The sequence below is a fragment of the Antrostomus carolinensis genome, unplaced genomic scaffold, assembly GCF_000700745.2.
Source record: "Antrostomus carolinensis isolate BGI_N321 unplaced genomic scaffold, ASM70074v2 scaffold25855, whole genome shotgun sequence".
NCBI classification, from domain to species: domain Eukaryota; kingdom Metazoa; phylum Chordata; class Aves; order Caprimulgiformes; family Caprimulgidae; genus Antrostomus; species Antrostomus carolinensis.
Window position 1 is genome coordinate 1 of NW_010314657.1, and position 15,764 is coordinate 15,764.

At 46.4% G+C, this 15,764-nt stretch overlaps 1 protein-coding gene across 1 annotated transcript; it reads right to left on the reverse strand.

Annotated features, from left to right (window-relative positions):
- Window positions 1–1,319: 1,319 nt before the first annotated feature.
- Window positions 1,320–15,056, reverse strand: SRP72 (signal recognition particle 72; the record flags this gene model as incomplete). The annotated part of the gene is made up of 18 exons (XM_010167720.2): window positions 1,320–1,571; window positions 2,564–2,723; window positions 3,038–3,075; window positions 3,336–3,473; window positions 4,122–4,199; window positions 4,802–4,905; window positions 5,357–5,452; window positions 6,437–6,501; window positions 7,152–7,224; window positions 7,736–7,864; window positions 8,275–8,406; window positions 8,586–8,643; window positions 8,736–8,860; window positions 9,372–9,403; window positions 10,588–10,699; window positions 12,044–12,187; window positions 12,982–13,105; window positions 14,936–15,056. Coding segments are annotated over 18 exons (1,904 nt in total), but the record flags the coding sequence as incomplete, so codon positions are not given.
- Window positions 15,057–15,764: the final 708 nt, after the last annotated feature.

A 15,764-nucleotide genomic window follows, 5' to 3' on the forward strand; every position in this document is an offset into this window, starting at 1 on the left:
GGGACTTGCTCCCAGCTTGCTTCTACCCGGGCAGCCAGCGCCGGGGGAAGCAGCCTGGTCACGGCCCCAGCAATGCTGCAAGTCAGCGTTCCCCTCTGGTCAGCGTTTCAGCCAGGTGTGACCAAAGACGCATGGAGAACACCGAGTTGCTTTCTCCTCCGCTATCTCCTCTCTCCAAATCACACTCCAGAAGCTGCAGGGTACTGCGCTCTCTCCTGTAGTCACCCGCTGCTGGCCCAGAGGAGTCCCATCACCCAGCACGTCACTCAGAACAATCCTTGCTATTCAGCACTCACTTGGCAGCCAGTGACCCTGCCAGCCAGCCATAAACCTGTTTTCTCCATGCTCTCTTCTTTCTTCTCACTCAGAGCACAACACACGTTCAGCCCCCTTCCAGATGCTGCCAGTGTACTGGCAAGGTAATAAAGACTGGATTCTACTCAGCAGATTTCTTTACTCCATGGAGACTCAGGCATTTTTTTAAGCCACAGTAACATTCCCCTTGCTCCCCACCTCTTCAGGCCTTTGCTTTAAATTCTTTCAGAGACAGAAGCCATTGCCTTTTTGGGCTGACACCTGACAACTCTCCCTAAGGTCTTATTTCTACCCATTGAAAGTCCATGCATGGAAAAATGTTTTTGCTACATTCAGACCAAACCAGAAGTTTCAAGAGATGCCTGGGGGCTACCTGTGGGGTGCTAGGAGAGCAGACAGGTCTTCCATCTCACCACCAGCTTCCACTTGAGAAGTGCAAGGCCACCAACACAACCAGACACTTTGTTTTAGCTTATTCTTGACTTGCCAAGCCCACTTGACTAAGGCAGCTGGCTTGCAGAAAAGAGGACACCGAGTCAGCTGCCAGACACTTCACCAAGCTTTCTCCTAACAGCTCCGTTCTCCCCCTTCACATTATCTTCTCCCATATAATCTAGTTCCCATGTAGTTTTCCAAGACCCTTTGTGCCTCTGCTGTTTGGTGGTCAGTGACTAACCGTGATGAGACACCGAAGACAGTACTCGCATCATGCACAGTCAGAGATTTTGTCAGATCAATCCATTAAAGGCCTTAACTAACATATGCAGGAGGAGCATAAATCTACATATCAAGTTCTTGATTATTCCACATCTTTTAAATGTCTGGCAACATGGACACACTTCTTTGGGGCTGCATTTGAGTTTGATGGCAACACCCTAAGTCACAGTGGGGACAAGTGTGATGAAGGCGACTTGGTGAGCAGACACATCCTGGTGCCTATACCAGCCCATCTTCCCCCAGACCACTGACAGGCAGGACAGATCCAAATGCCAAGAGTCTTTCGCCAGCACTTGCTTTTGACGTTTATTCTGCAACCAGCATCTCCCACCTTTTGAGGGAGGGAGGTTACACAGCCTGCTTTTTACCACCCTCCTTTAGCCCCTTTCTTCTTCTTCTGCTGCTGTTTCTTCTTGGTGGCCGGGGCACCAGCAGGTTTTTGGTGCCTGGGAGGGATGACATTACTTGTGGCCGATACAGCTGCAGCACTGCCGGGCCGAGGGGAGGTAGGTGGGCTGCTGGCAGTCCTGCTGGCATCCCTGCAGGGAAGATAAGAGATACCACGTGGGTTCACAACCACCTGCAAGATGTGGCACTGCTGTGGGAAGCTGACAGTGCAAAATAGCAGCTGCCCCCTAAGATAGCATTAGGATAGCATTATGTATGGGAGGGCACTCATGCAAGGAGATCTTAAATAAACTTCAGCATATATAGAAGGGCTGACGGATGATGGGAACACATCTCAAAGCGCAATCACCCTTCAACTGATGTTCACTAGGCAGCCTAAGTCCCCAACACCAAAAGCAAGGCTAACTTTTGAATAGACAGGTGGCAGCTCATGCAACAACATACGAGAAGCCTATCAGCCCCACACTTAGGCAGTCCAAACCCAACATCCCTTCTTGCTCCTTAACCACAAAGGCATCTTTGTGCCAGCACTCCTCGCAAACACTGTTAAAATCAACAGTGCCACAAAAGGTTTTTTTCATGCTTCTGTTTTGGGACAGCTGCATCAAGAGAAACTATCCGACAGCACTGTCAATGCCTTGCACTGCTATTATTTTAGAAGTCCTTCCTTCTCTCACATGCTAGTAAGTCACTATCTTGCTGTCATACCTCATACACAATGGTAAACCCTGATTCCAGCTCAAATAATCAAGTATCAACTTAGATTTTCCCAAATCATGGCTAATGGTTCTCCATCTGCCAAAAGACTTGAAAGCAAACAGCTTAAAGCAAGCATGCAAAATTAATCTCATTGCCAAAGCTAAGAAAAGCACATTAAAAAACTACGGGCATTTTATTTGCACCTTGGCACCTTCAAGCATGCCTATCATATCATTTTGGTTTTCAGCATCCTATAGGGATCTTCAGAAGAGCAGCTGGTAGAAGGTTCAAGTGGCAAGGTACAGCTACACTTGTGCTACCCACAGCTGGTGCAGTGACAAAGCTACAGGAAAGCAGCACACCCAGGCCTCCCAGGCACCCAGGAGTGACTCCCCACACCAAGCCCTGCAAAACGGGTACTCACAGTTCCGAGGAGCCAGCTGTGGTTGAACCCTGAGTCCCCTTGCCAACCTGATCCTTCTTCTTGCCCTTCTTCCGTCCACGGTAGTAGGAACGCTCTCGCATTGGAAGCCACCGCTCAGGGTCGGGAGTGACCTTGGGGTCGTAGTTCTTGGGCAGCTTTCCTGCAGAACATCCAGCACCAGGAAGTAAGATTGGGCTCAACACACTAGAGAGGCATCACCAACGGATACACATGGGATGTCCATAGCCAGGAAGCGCAGAGCCCAGCAACCCACATCACCCTATCAGGGTGTTGCTCTCACTTCTGTGGAAAAATGCCCCATCCAAACAATCCATCATGAAGATCTGTGTTCAGAGGTACCCAGTTCCAACAAAGGGCTCCAGCTCCTGAGGAGCTCAAGCCTGGCTACTTGAAGAACAACGTGGCAAACTCTCTGGACCTGTGCCACATCAACAGCTAGAAAATGCAACTTACCCTTCTTTTTTTTCTTCTTCTTCTTCACATCCCCTTGTCTGAAAAGCAAAAGGGAAACAGCCACTGTGACACAGCACAAACACAGCAGACAAGTCAACTATAAACTAGCTCTGGAAGAAGCTAAACCATTCCCATCTCTCTGAAAACTTGCTCTGCTGCTACCTGAAGCTCCTTGCAGTTAAACAAAAGGCTCCTCTTCCAACAGCCTGCCTTCTACAGCAATGCCCCACCACACCAGGTGTAGTTCTTGTGCCACTCCAAAGGATGACTGCACCAGAGCTACAGCAGCCCACTTTACCCTTGCTCCTTCTGCTGGCTGTCTCCAGTGAGCTTTCCAGCTTTCTTCCGAACATAGGTCGCTCCATGGGAGTTCTCCAGCGCATCAACATCTACTTTCAGTGACATGGTGTCCGAGGAAGGCAAGTGTTTGCTAAGACTGCAAGGGAAGAGTTCAGGGATGCAAACCAGCAAGCAAAAAACATAAACACCCAAGTTTGTCCAAACAGCAACAGGCAACTTCAGCTTCAACAAATTCAGCCTGTTGGCAATGTAGACACCAGACAGGCCTATGGGGCTACTTCCAGCTCTCTTACCAGCTTCCTACACAAGCTGGGATGAGCTGTTTAATTGCCATCCACCTCATTTTTTCCTTCTTTGATATGGGGACAGAAGCAGCAACGTCCTCTGAAAACTGCTCAGGGTGGCAAAAGCAATATGGGAACCTGGTATTTTAGGTCAGTGAGAGCTAAATGTTTTACCATGCACAGGCCTGCACTACTACCACAGGTTCAAGATTCCAATAAAAGAGATGGAAGAGCTCCTATTTTTGGTTCCACCTCGTCTTAAATTATCAATTCTCAGAGAGAAGGCCAAAGACAAAAGGGTCCTGGGATCCTGCAGCAATCAAACCAGTTAGGGAAATAATGTAGCTCCACACAACTTGAGGTGGATATGTAACTGTTCTGGAGATGTTCCTTGCCTTTCTTCAGGCAACAGTAGGTCTGAATTCCCCACACAGCTGAAATCCAAGGGGCAACACCCAAAGGCCTCTTTCTTTGCCCTGGTATCACCATCAAAAGGATACATTTTAGCTTTTTCGGGGTCCACCAGGGAGTAGGCAGAGATGAGCTGTGCCAGAGTATGCACATCTTTTGGGTTTTGCCTTTGTAGGAAAAACAAAAAAGAAAAGGACCAAGTTACCAAGGAACGCACTCACCCCAAAGACGGGTATCACCAGGCAGTGCTTGCTGCTGCAGCATAGCTGCTGTCTGTGGGGACAGGCATGTCAGTCTGTGGCCTCCTCCTGAGCACATCCCCAAACATCACTGGTGTGGACAAAGGGAGGTGCAGATATCTCCACAGTATCACAAAGCAGGCAGTGAAAGACAAAAAGCCCTCAGGTCCCAGTAGCAAAGGCAAGTCAACAGTCCCCCCCAAAAAATCCCATTGCATGCATAATAAAAACTAAAGCCTTGACACCCATGGTTTATGCAGCGCTAGAAAAAATTACGCATACCAGTCCCCAAAGCACCCTTCACTGCACACAAGAGGCCCCTGGGACATGTCAACCAGGTTTTCAAGTCAGCATCAGCTACAGACCAAATGAAAAAAAAAAAAAATACGGCTTTGCACTGGAGCCCCCGTGCAAAAGCAACTCTGAAGGATGGCTACAATTCAACCAGGATTGTCAAACACTGCCCCACACCAGACAGCTTGCCGAGGTCTCTGGGTGGGGACCTCCTGTTCAGCAACCACCCAACTCACTTCCAGAGCTCCTCCAAGTCACTGATTGCTTCCTTCTTCCTGCCGTGCTTTAGTTTGAAGTTGGCAGCTTCCCTTATCAGCGACAAATGGACAGGAGACTTTGGCTGAAAGATACAGCAGCCACAATTAGTTCCTCACTATCACAGCACGCAGCCCAGCTCTAGCTGGCTTTAATGTCCCTGAGACCTGGCCAAGGAGAACCGAGTTAGCACCCTCTCACGCAGAAACAGACCACCTTTGCACCAGCTGCATGGGACAAGGCAGCCTGCTGCTCCACAATGCTTTCTGACCAGGGAGAAGGCCCAATTGCCACATTTGGTCACCCATTGCCCCCACTCTCCTAACCTGACAGGAGCTGCTGCTCTCTGTTGGCAACACATCTGAAATAACAAAACAATCATAAAACAAACGCTCACAAAACAGATGCTCACGGGTCTCCAAAACCCCAACTGGATGAGCTGCTGGGGCTACGCATCGACAGGAAAAGCTGAGTTGGACTAGCTAGTGAAGACTCAAGATAAATCCTTGCACGTTAGCTGCTCTGGGCTGACTTGCCTGGAATTGCTGATACCACTGGATAGCCTGTGTGAAGACCTCGATCGCACTGTCAATGTCCTCTTCATGACTGTACATTGTCACCAATGCAGACACCTGCAAACATTCAAGAGCAGCTTATAGCAGATCCACACACAAGCTGTCTATAGCCAGAGTCAGCAGTTAAGTGACAGGGTTTCCTAAATGCAGAGTCAATGTAAGCTTTCTGCTCTGTCCCTAAAACCCAGCTGTGGTAACAGGCAGGATACCCACATGAGACCTTCCTACCCAGATCCCTTCCAAAGAAATGTCCCCACCGATCTTTCTCCTATGGTACAAGCTTATGAATGCATTCACAGAAAGAACTTCCTTGTCTTGGCACTTTCTTTGCTTGCCACTGGACCGAGTTTCGTTAGAAACCCTTTTTCTCCCCCCATTCTCCATCCCAACAGCCATGAAAAAAGATATCAGCACTGAGGAGATGACAGACACCATCTGCTAGTCTACACCCCAGTCACAGCCAGAGGTGACCCAGGACAAGGAGCTGCTATTGCTGACTGCCCCCATGCATTACTTTGATCATTCACACCCGGAGTTCAAAAACACCTACAGCAGTCAGCCTCTGCTCAAGATGCTTACACTGTACACTTGAGCATTTTCAAGGTCATCAAGCTCTTCTGAATACCAGATGCGGACACTCGTGCAGACTGGGGCCATGCTGTGGGGATGGAACATAATGGCACTTTCTCCCCAATTCCTGTTGTCCTCAAGCTGCTTCAAAAACTTCCCAACAGTACATACATACCAGGGAAGCAGCTGCTCCAGTCATGTTATGCATGGCAACACGCAAGTCTGAGGGATCACGAGAGAGTGGGAACATAGGCAGAGAGTATCTCTGCAGACAGAGTACTTCTGTGGCTAAGTTCAGGCCACCTGATGCCAGTTATAATCCCTTTGTCCAAAACAAGGAAGATGGGCTCAAATTCCCTGCAGACACTCAGGTGAGTGAAAACCAGAGGAAACATGCAACAGGGAGCAGGCAGTACAAAGCTGGGCTACAAGGGAAAAACCTCACACAGTTCAGACTTGAGTTTTGCTTACCATACCAGGCTTGTGCTGCAGTTCTTCTATGCTTCTCAGGATCATGCAGGCTTTGGTGACACTGCCTAGAAGAGAAACAGGGAGGAACATGCTCTGAGTGTCATGGTAACACTTCACTCTGCCAGTGAGATTCCAACCAAAGGTAAACAATGGGGACATAGGGATCTCCTTCTCAGAACCCCTCCCCTGTTTCCAGGAATAAAGGGCAGGCCTCCACACTAAGAACCTTTCTGACCTTGCCACATCCTGCAAGGCTTCTGGAGCAAGCTTTTGCAAGCAGAGTGTTCTCTTCCAGGAGTAACTCTGTATTGCCTGACTGTATACAGGAATGGTACCACCAGGGAGCCCCACACTGCTCCCAAGACTCTCCTGTCCCAGAACAGATTCAGCCTCATTATTCACAAAGACTGTGGGCATCTCTGCCAGGGATCTGTGGAGCCTGGACATCCAGACATTAAGCTACGAGCGTTATCCTGTCTTAGCCATATATATATATGTGTGTGTGTATATATATGTGTGTGTATGTATATATATATATATATGTATGTATATAAAAATAAATATAAATAAAATACCTGACTGAAAGCATCTCTGCTCTGCACCCCTGTCACAAGAGTAACTGCAGCAAAGATTGCCCTAAAGCCTATTTTTCTCACCCCTTGTACCATTATCATGTTCAGACACTTCCCAACAAAGGAGGACACTGGATAGATACCTTGAGCAATTTTTAGCTGGGCCATCGTCAGTTTGATCTCAGCTGCATTGGCAGGGTGCTGGTCTGCAAAGTCCTGAGAGTCAGAGGAAAGAACAATTCAACACATGTATGGGCATCAGGCTGCTTCTCTGGTGAATCATCTCTCACACTCAGTCACAGCAAGCTGGCAAGAGCCAAAGGAAGTTTTCCAGCACAAGCAGGCTTCAGCACACAGCAGAGGAGAACCACAAAGTGTGCCAGTGGCCCATCACACTCTCAGATTTCCCTCACAGGTTACTTACTCTCTCCAAAAAGGAGGCTGTTGCAAACTGCTTGCAAGCAGAGACCACTGCTTACCCTAGAAGAATTCTACTACAGCTTCCTAAGTATAAAAAACAGAGGTGCAAGGGAACTATTTCCCTTCAAAAGTGTCATCGTTCAGATCCATGTAAATGTTTTCCAGCAGCATTAAACCAAACCAAAATAAGCACAGCTAGATACCCCTGGAAATTTAAACCAGACAAAACAAAGGGAAACAGCACACAAGAACACCAAGCACAAGTTCAAATGGAGCTTAGCCCAAGGAGTATTTTCTCTTAACCTACCTGCAGAAGCCCTACGGCCTTTGCATGCTGCTTCTCACGACACAGTTGGGCAGCCTGGATAAGCACAGGGAGCAGATGCTCAGGGCTCTGCGACTGCAGGCTTGCTGACAGCTTGCGGCACTGATCTGCCTGAGGAGTGGGAAGAGAGAATGCACTTTTCTCAGCCTCTGCAAGCACTTAACGTGGGGCTAACACACCAGTTGTATCTAAGAAGACATGCTAGTGATGGCTTCTCTGAAATGAGTACACAGAACCAAGAACAAGTCCTCTTAGTAGCACTTCAGATGCACCTAAGAACCCCACATACCCCTTCTGTCTTATAGTCATCTCCACACCATCCTCCCACCAGCAACACTGAAGTCACTAAACAATTGGCTGTCTCTTCTTTCAGGGATGACGGGTTTTTTTCCTCCTCGCTTACGTGCCTAAACCAAGCAGCCTTATCTTCTGACACAGAACTGCTGCATTTCCATTTTTTGCCTAGTCAAACTCCTGTGTAGTAAATCTGTAGCTACTTACTGCAGATCAGTTTCCCCTACCTGGTTAGTGTACATTGCCAGCAAAGCTTTGTTGAATTCAATCGCCTGGAGCTGTTTCTTGGAGAGCTTATGCTCAACACCTTCTGCATTGGTCAGCTTCACCTTTTTCTTTGAGTCAAAGACATTTTGGTCCTGGAGAAATCACACATTATGAGAAAATTTCACTACATTCCTTGAAGAAGAAAAACTCTCTGGGTCTGTGGTTTAACTAGTGTTTAGGAAAAAGTCTTTCCTGGTTATCTCCCTTCTCGCCACAGAAGCAGAGAAGCAGGCTGAGTAACCCCATTGAAAGCGCCAAGGTAATTCTATACCTTGTTAATTGTGATGATGTTATTTGCAATGACAGCAAGCAGTCCTACATCTGTTGGCCTGCAAATAAGAAAAGGAGAAAGCACTTTGTTATTAAACAGTACCCTCGCTGCAGATAGAAGACTGAGCATTTGTTTTAGAAAAGCCCTTACTTCAACTTGATTATTTGATTGTAGAGCTGTAGAGCATCCTCTGTACGACCCTGCAGTTGCATGATATAAGCCATCTGACCATGAATAATGGCCAGTTCAGCCTCAGTGTCTTCCTCTGTCACATCCTGAAGGAAAATCAAGGCAAAGGGAAAAAAAGCTGTCATCTCACCTCTCTTCCCCTGGCTTCAGCATTCTGCTGGCAAATGTCTATGAATTCTCTGGGGCAGTATTAGCAGCAAAGTAACCCAGCTACCACAGGTGAAGGTTGTAGCCACAGCACAAATACAAGTATATCTGGGTTAAACCAGGAGAAAATAAAGCTTCACCCTGAGATTCTTCCAAGAATCTGAAGATAACCTTGTGCACTGAATCTGCACCCCCTGCCTGAATCAACAACAGTGATGACAAGTTTCCTGCATTTCCCACCACCCACTCAGTGTGCTCATCCACAGCAGGTGTGGGTCTCGGGGAGGTTTCAGACAACCTGTACCCATCCTGCCTGCACCAGCATAGGCAACTGTGCAAGGAGCACGGCAGCTCTGGCGATCACCTGGCTACCTGCAGCACACTTTATGACCACATCCTCATTCATGCTGGTGCAAAGCAAACATTTTCCAGACAACATCAAGAACTTACAGAGTCTTCTGACAGCGACTGGCGGCACAGCTCTAGGAGGAAAAAACAAATTGAAGAACACAATTTAGAAGGCTTTAGAGGAAAAAAAATAGGCTACAAGCATGGGGGAACATACACTTTTTTCATATATCCCTGAAACTTCTGCAGCATTACAAGGGCACATCAGGCTACAGATCTGGTAATGGATGGGACTGAGCACAAGAGAGAAGACTAGATGACGCAGAAGAAATATCAAATGCACAGGAGATACTGTCCCTCCCAGAGCTGTGTTCTGAGAACAGAGTCATACATTCATTTTCTCTCCCAAGCAAATTTCCTTAAGCCTAGCTCCTGATCTTTTCCACAGGAATCACTCAGCTGCAACCGCTCACCATCTTGGGAGCTATCTGAAGTGCTGCAAGTCTGCAATATTCAGATTACACCACCCTTTTATGGGGCAGCAATTCCATCAGGTTTCAGTACAGATACCAGTCACTTCTCAAGTTTCTCATATACCTCACCAAAACATCACTTGTTTTGCTCTCCAAAGGACTACTATCAGAGCACATAAGCTCAAACTACACATGCTTAATAAATCAGTGTATGGCAGAGCTGCTATTCTATTATCAAAATCAGGACACAACTGACCTATTTATCTGCAAGAGTAATTAGATCAGAAAGAAACTAATTCTTCCAAATTCTGCCTCCGAGGCATCTCCCCCCCACCCCGCCCCACACACACACACAAAATCCCCTTCCACCCCATAGAAAAAAATATTTTTTGCAAAAACGCTCATTTATTGGCTTATACTAATTTCATACCTAATTCAGGCCACAAAGTATTCTGATTTTTTATAGTATATGTTTATATATATACATACACACTAACCAACCTAGGAGTTAGAACAGATGAAACATCTTTGCTTATGAGAAGAGATAACACTCATGTCTACTTTCTACTTCAAAAAACCACTCACAGGCATTGAACACTAATCAGGGGGCTGTGAGAGAGCCAGGAGATGGTGTATGCTGCATGGCTCTAGAAAAGAGCTGCAGGGGAACACTTCTACAAAAACACCAGCTCTGTCAGAAACCATCTGGAAATTTAAAATTAATCCTGGTGCTGGTCAGTTTTTAAATTTTCAAAACCTCTTTCTCTCTGATTAAGTGTGTCCATAGAGAGCAAGTAACTACTTCTATCACACAAAGCTTCCCTCTCACCTCACCATATTTTTACCTTCTGCTTTCTGTAGTTTTTTCATTGCTTCATTGAACTTCCCTTGACCAATCAATGTGCATGCACTGTTATAACACAGCTCGTAGGTAGCTTCTCGAAGGCCCAAATCCTCCTAGCATAAAAAGCAAATGTAACTGCATAAACACCAGCTGATCTATTCGGATGTGACAGGCAACAGACACAAACTATACTGTTCATGTACATTCAAACTACTTCTTGCAATATAAATTTAGAGGCAATTTTAAAAGGGCACACACCTGGCAAGTAAGTCGCAGTGCAAAAGATCTTCCCTCATGCTGCTGTGCTGGTTTTGGCTGGGACAGAGTTAATTTTCTAGCTATTATGGGGCTATGTTTTGGATTTGTGCTGAAAACAGTGTTGATAGCACAGGGATGTTTCCACTATCACTGAGCAGGGCTCACACACAGTCAAGGCCCTTTCTGCTCCTCACCCCACCCCACCAGCGAGGAGGCTGAGGGTGCACAAGGAGCTGGGAGGGGACACAGCCAGGACAGCTGACCCCAACTGACCAAAGGGATATTCCACACCATATGGCGTCATGCTCAGCATATAAAGCTGGGGGAAGAAGAAAGAAGGGGGGGACGTTCAGAGTGATGGCATTTGTCTTCCCAAGTAACTTTTACACGTGATGGGGCCCTGCCCTCCTGGAGATGGCTGAACACCTGCCTGTCCATGGGAAGCAGTGAATGAATTCCTTGTTTTGCTTTGCTTGTGCGCAGCTTTTGCTTCAGCTACTGAACTGTCTTTATCTCAACCCACGAGTTTTCTCACTTTTACCCTTCTGATTCTCTCCCACATCCCAATGGGGCGGAGTGAGCAAACGGCTGCGTGGTGCTTAGTTGCCAGCTGCAAACAAAGTCAGAGGCAACTGACAAAGCAGCAATGCAACTTCAGCCTAAACTTGGGGACTACTTCAGCTGCTGAAAGAGGGCAGGTAAGAACCACTACTCTAGACAACTAGAGAGTGGATCCACAGCACTGAACAGAAAGCTGAGCATGCTGTGCACACCTCCAAGGACAAAGATTTCTGCAAAAATGAGAACATTACAATCTATGCTGTTTGTTAACAAAAATAATCCCAAGCATGGTGGGGTGATCCAGGCAGTTAGCTTTACCCTGGGCAAGAGGGTCATGGGACAGAGGAAATGTTAGTCACCACAAGTGTTCTGCCTAATGCAGGCTCAGATGGATGTACTTCCTGCCCTGCTGTGACATCTACTAATACGAGTCTCCTAGAGATCAAAGGTGAAGTAGAACTCATGAACAGTAACAGCGTTTATTCCTCCATACAGGGGAAACCACTGGGTGATCTTCAACACACTCAGAAGTCATTAACAGACAGGAACATATTTCTGTCCTGTTAAATATCTATGATTCCATATCCTTTATTCCTTGGCTCTCGCTCTTACACACGTACATGCACACACTTACTTACTGGCATCACCTTCTCCCACGTGCTTTGTGCTGCCACAACAGCAGAGAGGTTGGTTTTTCTCTCTTCCTCATACTCATCCTGGGAGTTGCGGATGAGATCCCTGTACGCAGCCAGACAATCGTCGTAACGCTCCAACCTGTACAACTGAGAAGGGGAAGGGATCAGCCTTCAGAATAGTATTTCCCTGAATATGCTACAGCCTCCTTCCTCCCTCCCCACGGACAGGCAGCAGCAGAGCATCCTGTTTTAAGCTGAACGTGACTAACGTTTGCATCTACCTTTAAGGGCTAACTCTACAGATTACACTTGGAAAGACTCACACAATGACACCAGATACCTGCACACAAACAGCACAGTTCTTACTCATAAAACAGCTTATTTAAAAGCAGCAGTTTACACAGTTTTGGTCTCAAACAGCCTTTTTCCAGATTAGGTCACCTCTCTACAAGAGAGATTAAATGAATGGTCTTCCACACAGCTAAGAGAAGACAGTCAGCTCTTCACAAAACTGTTCTGATGAATCAGGGAGAAACCAGAGAAGAAATGCAATTTATTTTCTACTTCACTTCTAATGCCTGAGATGTCAGGTCCTGCAAACCATTCCTGGGCAGGTATCTAATGCAAGCAGACGACTCAACCACAAATAAATCTCATCAACTCTCTTCCAGCCCCCATCCCCTCAGCTATTATCAGGCCAGGCCCAGGAAAGGAGAAGGAGTCACAAATGTATTGCTTTGGTTCAGCGGCAGTAAGATGACGACTCTGCCTCCAGCAACAGGTGACAGAAGCTCCAGAGAAGCTGGAGCAGTTGGGAACTGTACCTCTCCTTACCTTCAAGGCAGAGAAGGAAATTCTGTCCTCGTATTTGCCCCACACTAGAGGAGGGACAAGGCACCCAGCATATGAAACTCCCACCAGGAAGAAAAGCTTGTAATTACCACTTGTCCGTACAGCTCCTTCAGTTTGTCTGTCTGCTGACTGGCACTCTGAATGGTCTTGAGAGCATTTTCAATACGATTCAGCCTGTATTCGCAGTAGGCCTTCTCAAAGGCAATAACATCACTGCAAGGACAACATAAAGGCTGACAGCATGCACTGTAGTCTTCATTCAACAGCATTCACCCACCTGAACAAATTTGTTCAAGCAGCCCCAATTAGTCACAGACTGCTACAATCCCCAAGAGCCAAACACCAGAGGTGAGCAATGATCCCAGAGTACTGAATTATGTATCTGTTGAGCGCTGAAAATATCTTAAACCTACTTTGTGTTCAACAGAGAAGGAATACCAAAACTTCACTTAAAACAGGAGGTTCTTTTTTTCTGGTGTTTCCAGACACATGGGATTTCAAATCCTGCTCCCTCTACTGATTACGCAAATCAAATGCTTAAAAGGTAAAACAATACCAAACTTCTTTATGTGACTCCTTCTTAAGGAGAAGGGATATCATTACAGCAAAAGACTGTTACTGCAAACTTTGAAAGACAATTGACTCTGAGAGAGAAAGGAAATGGTATAAAACACAGTCCCCCTGATAGTCTGATAATCAGTCAGTGGCAACATTAACCTATTCTGAAATATCAGTGTAGCAGAACTGTAGCAAAAGGGTTTGCTGATGTTAACATAAAATTGGCTTCAAAGCAAGCTCACATCAGCAGGGAAGTATTATCAAACAAGCAGAGCCTTGAACGCTATGTTCCACCTACCCCCACTTAAGCCAAAGGAAAATAAATCAGTGATTCCCTTAGTTCATCACTGGTGCCACTGGTCACCAGCTATTTCTTTGCCTATTTAACATTATCTCGGTCCAGATGAGTATTAAGGGGGGTCTGAAACAAACAAATGGCATTAAGAAATAAAGCAAAGCAGCTGGCCAGCCGCCGTGCAGGACAGGACAACTTCAAGACAGAGCAAGAACCACCACTCTCCCTGCTCTGCAGGCACAAAGACAAACAGTACAGCCAAGCTGAAGAAATTATAGGGAGAACTCAATTGAATTTAGAGAAAATACTCCTCCTCACCCTATACTGAAAAAACAAACTAAAAAAAATGAAATTAAGCCCCTTCCCTCCCAGGAAAGAAGGAATTTGTGAATAATTCTGTTTCATTCAAATGTGAACATAAATGAGGGTACAATTCATCGCACTGATACTACAACACACTTTTCTGGGAAGTTCCTTAACAAGAGCAGTACATGAAACACAAAAATTTTCCTGCCAGACAGTTCTTGGGTAGCAATTTTCATCCTAGTTGTTGGAGGCAACAACTGGGTAGTCATTTTTCATCCTAGTTAGCAATTTTCATCCTAGCACAAAAAGCATCTTTATTAGGAAGAAAATTAAAAGTCTGCTTAATGACACAACTGGGAAGCTTGACTTTTCTCAAACACAAGTTGTCTCCAAGGTCCTGATTTTGAGAACATGCACAAAGGGCTTGCACCACCCCAAAAGCTGAAGCAACACCTTCAGGTTGGCAAAGAAAAGGACCCCATGGAGCAGTATGATGAGGCAGCCAAACAAAGCTAACAGCTCACTGCCACTGGCAAGGGCTTCTCCCTCTTCTCTTCGCTCCCCATTAGATCTGTCCTCTTCCATTGTGCCAGCTATGGTGCTCACACTCACATCAACAAGCAGAATCAGCTCATGAAGGTGGGTGAAAACTAGGGACAATCCCTTCAATAGTAACAGGAAGGTGTTAGACTGTCTCAAACTCATCCAGACCACCTCTCACACCCAGAATAAATCAAGTGTTACACTGAGAAGCCTGATTCCAATGGCTCTCAGCATCTCCTGTTCTTTATTTGCTGCCTATCAGTCCCCTCCACTGAAGCTGCAGCAGCTTCTCAAGGACTTGCAGTTTCATATTTCACGGAGTACAGCAAGACACAACTCACCTGGTTAACACTTTAGTGTGGGTGTTGATTACGCTGAGGGCCTCCTTGAAGTTCCCATTCTGGATAAGACATACTACTTTACACTGAAGTGCAGTCACATCATCTTTGCTGATCTGCAGTACTGGAGGGGAAACCAGTTTCAACACAACAATCTAGTTCGCTGTCAGACACACACTAGGGTTTTGTGAAAGCCATGTTGTTACAGCTGCAAAAGCTCATCATAAAGAGCAGTCATGTCAATTTAAGAGGGTCCTGGTATGGCTTGCTTTGGCTCAGATCATGAGACAAATCGTGTCAGGATAAAAAAATCCAGTATAAATACTAAACGTACCCAAAGTTACCACTACGTTAACATGCCTGGAACAAAGCTGCACCAAAGGAGCTGTGCACACCTGTGCAAACCTTTCATTGGCACTTCGCTTCCAGGCAGAGAACACAGTGCCAAAACCCGAGTGCCACGTAAAGTGTACACAGGAAGAAAAGCAGCTGACAGAGGGAACAGTACGGCCCCAGACAGGGAGCCACTTGATGCACCAATACTTTCTGCCAGTGGAAGACAGTGGGGGAGAACTGGAACCGAACTAGACTTTGGTGTTTGCTTTTTTTCACATGACCCCAACTCTCAGATCAGCTGGGACAAGAGACGAGTCCCTGCTCTCTACAAACAGCAACGAGAGGAATTTTAGCCTTACATTGCGATCCCATTTTGGATGCCAAACTACCAAGACGACACATCTCAGTGCAGACCCTCACTCCGAGCAGTTACCGCTCTGAGTAACGTGCAGGCACATCCCACTCCTCCAGCTCCAGGGGAAAAGCTCTCCTCCCT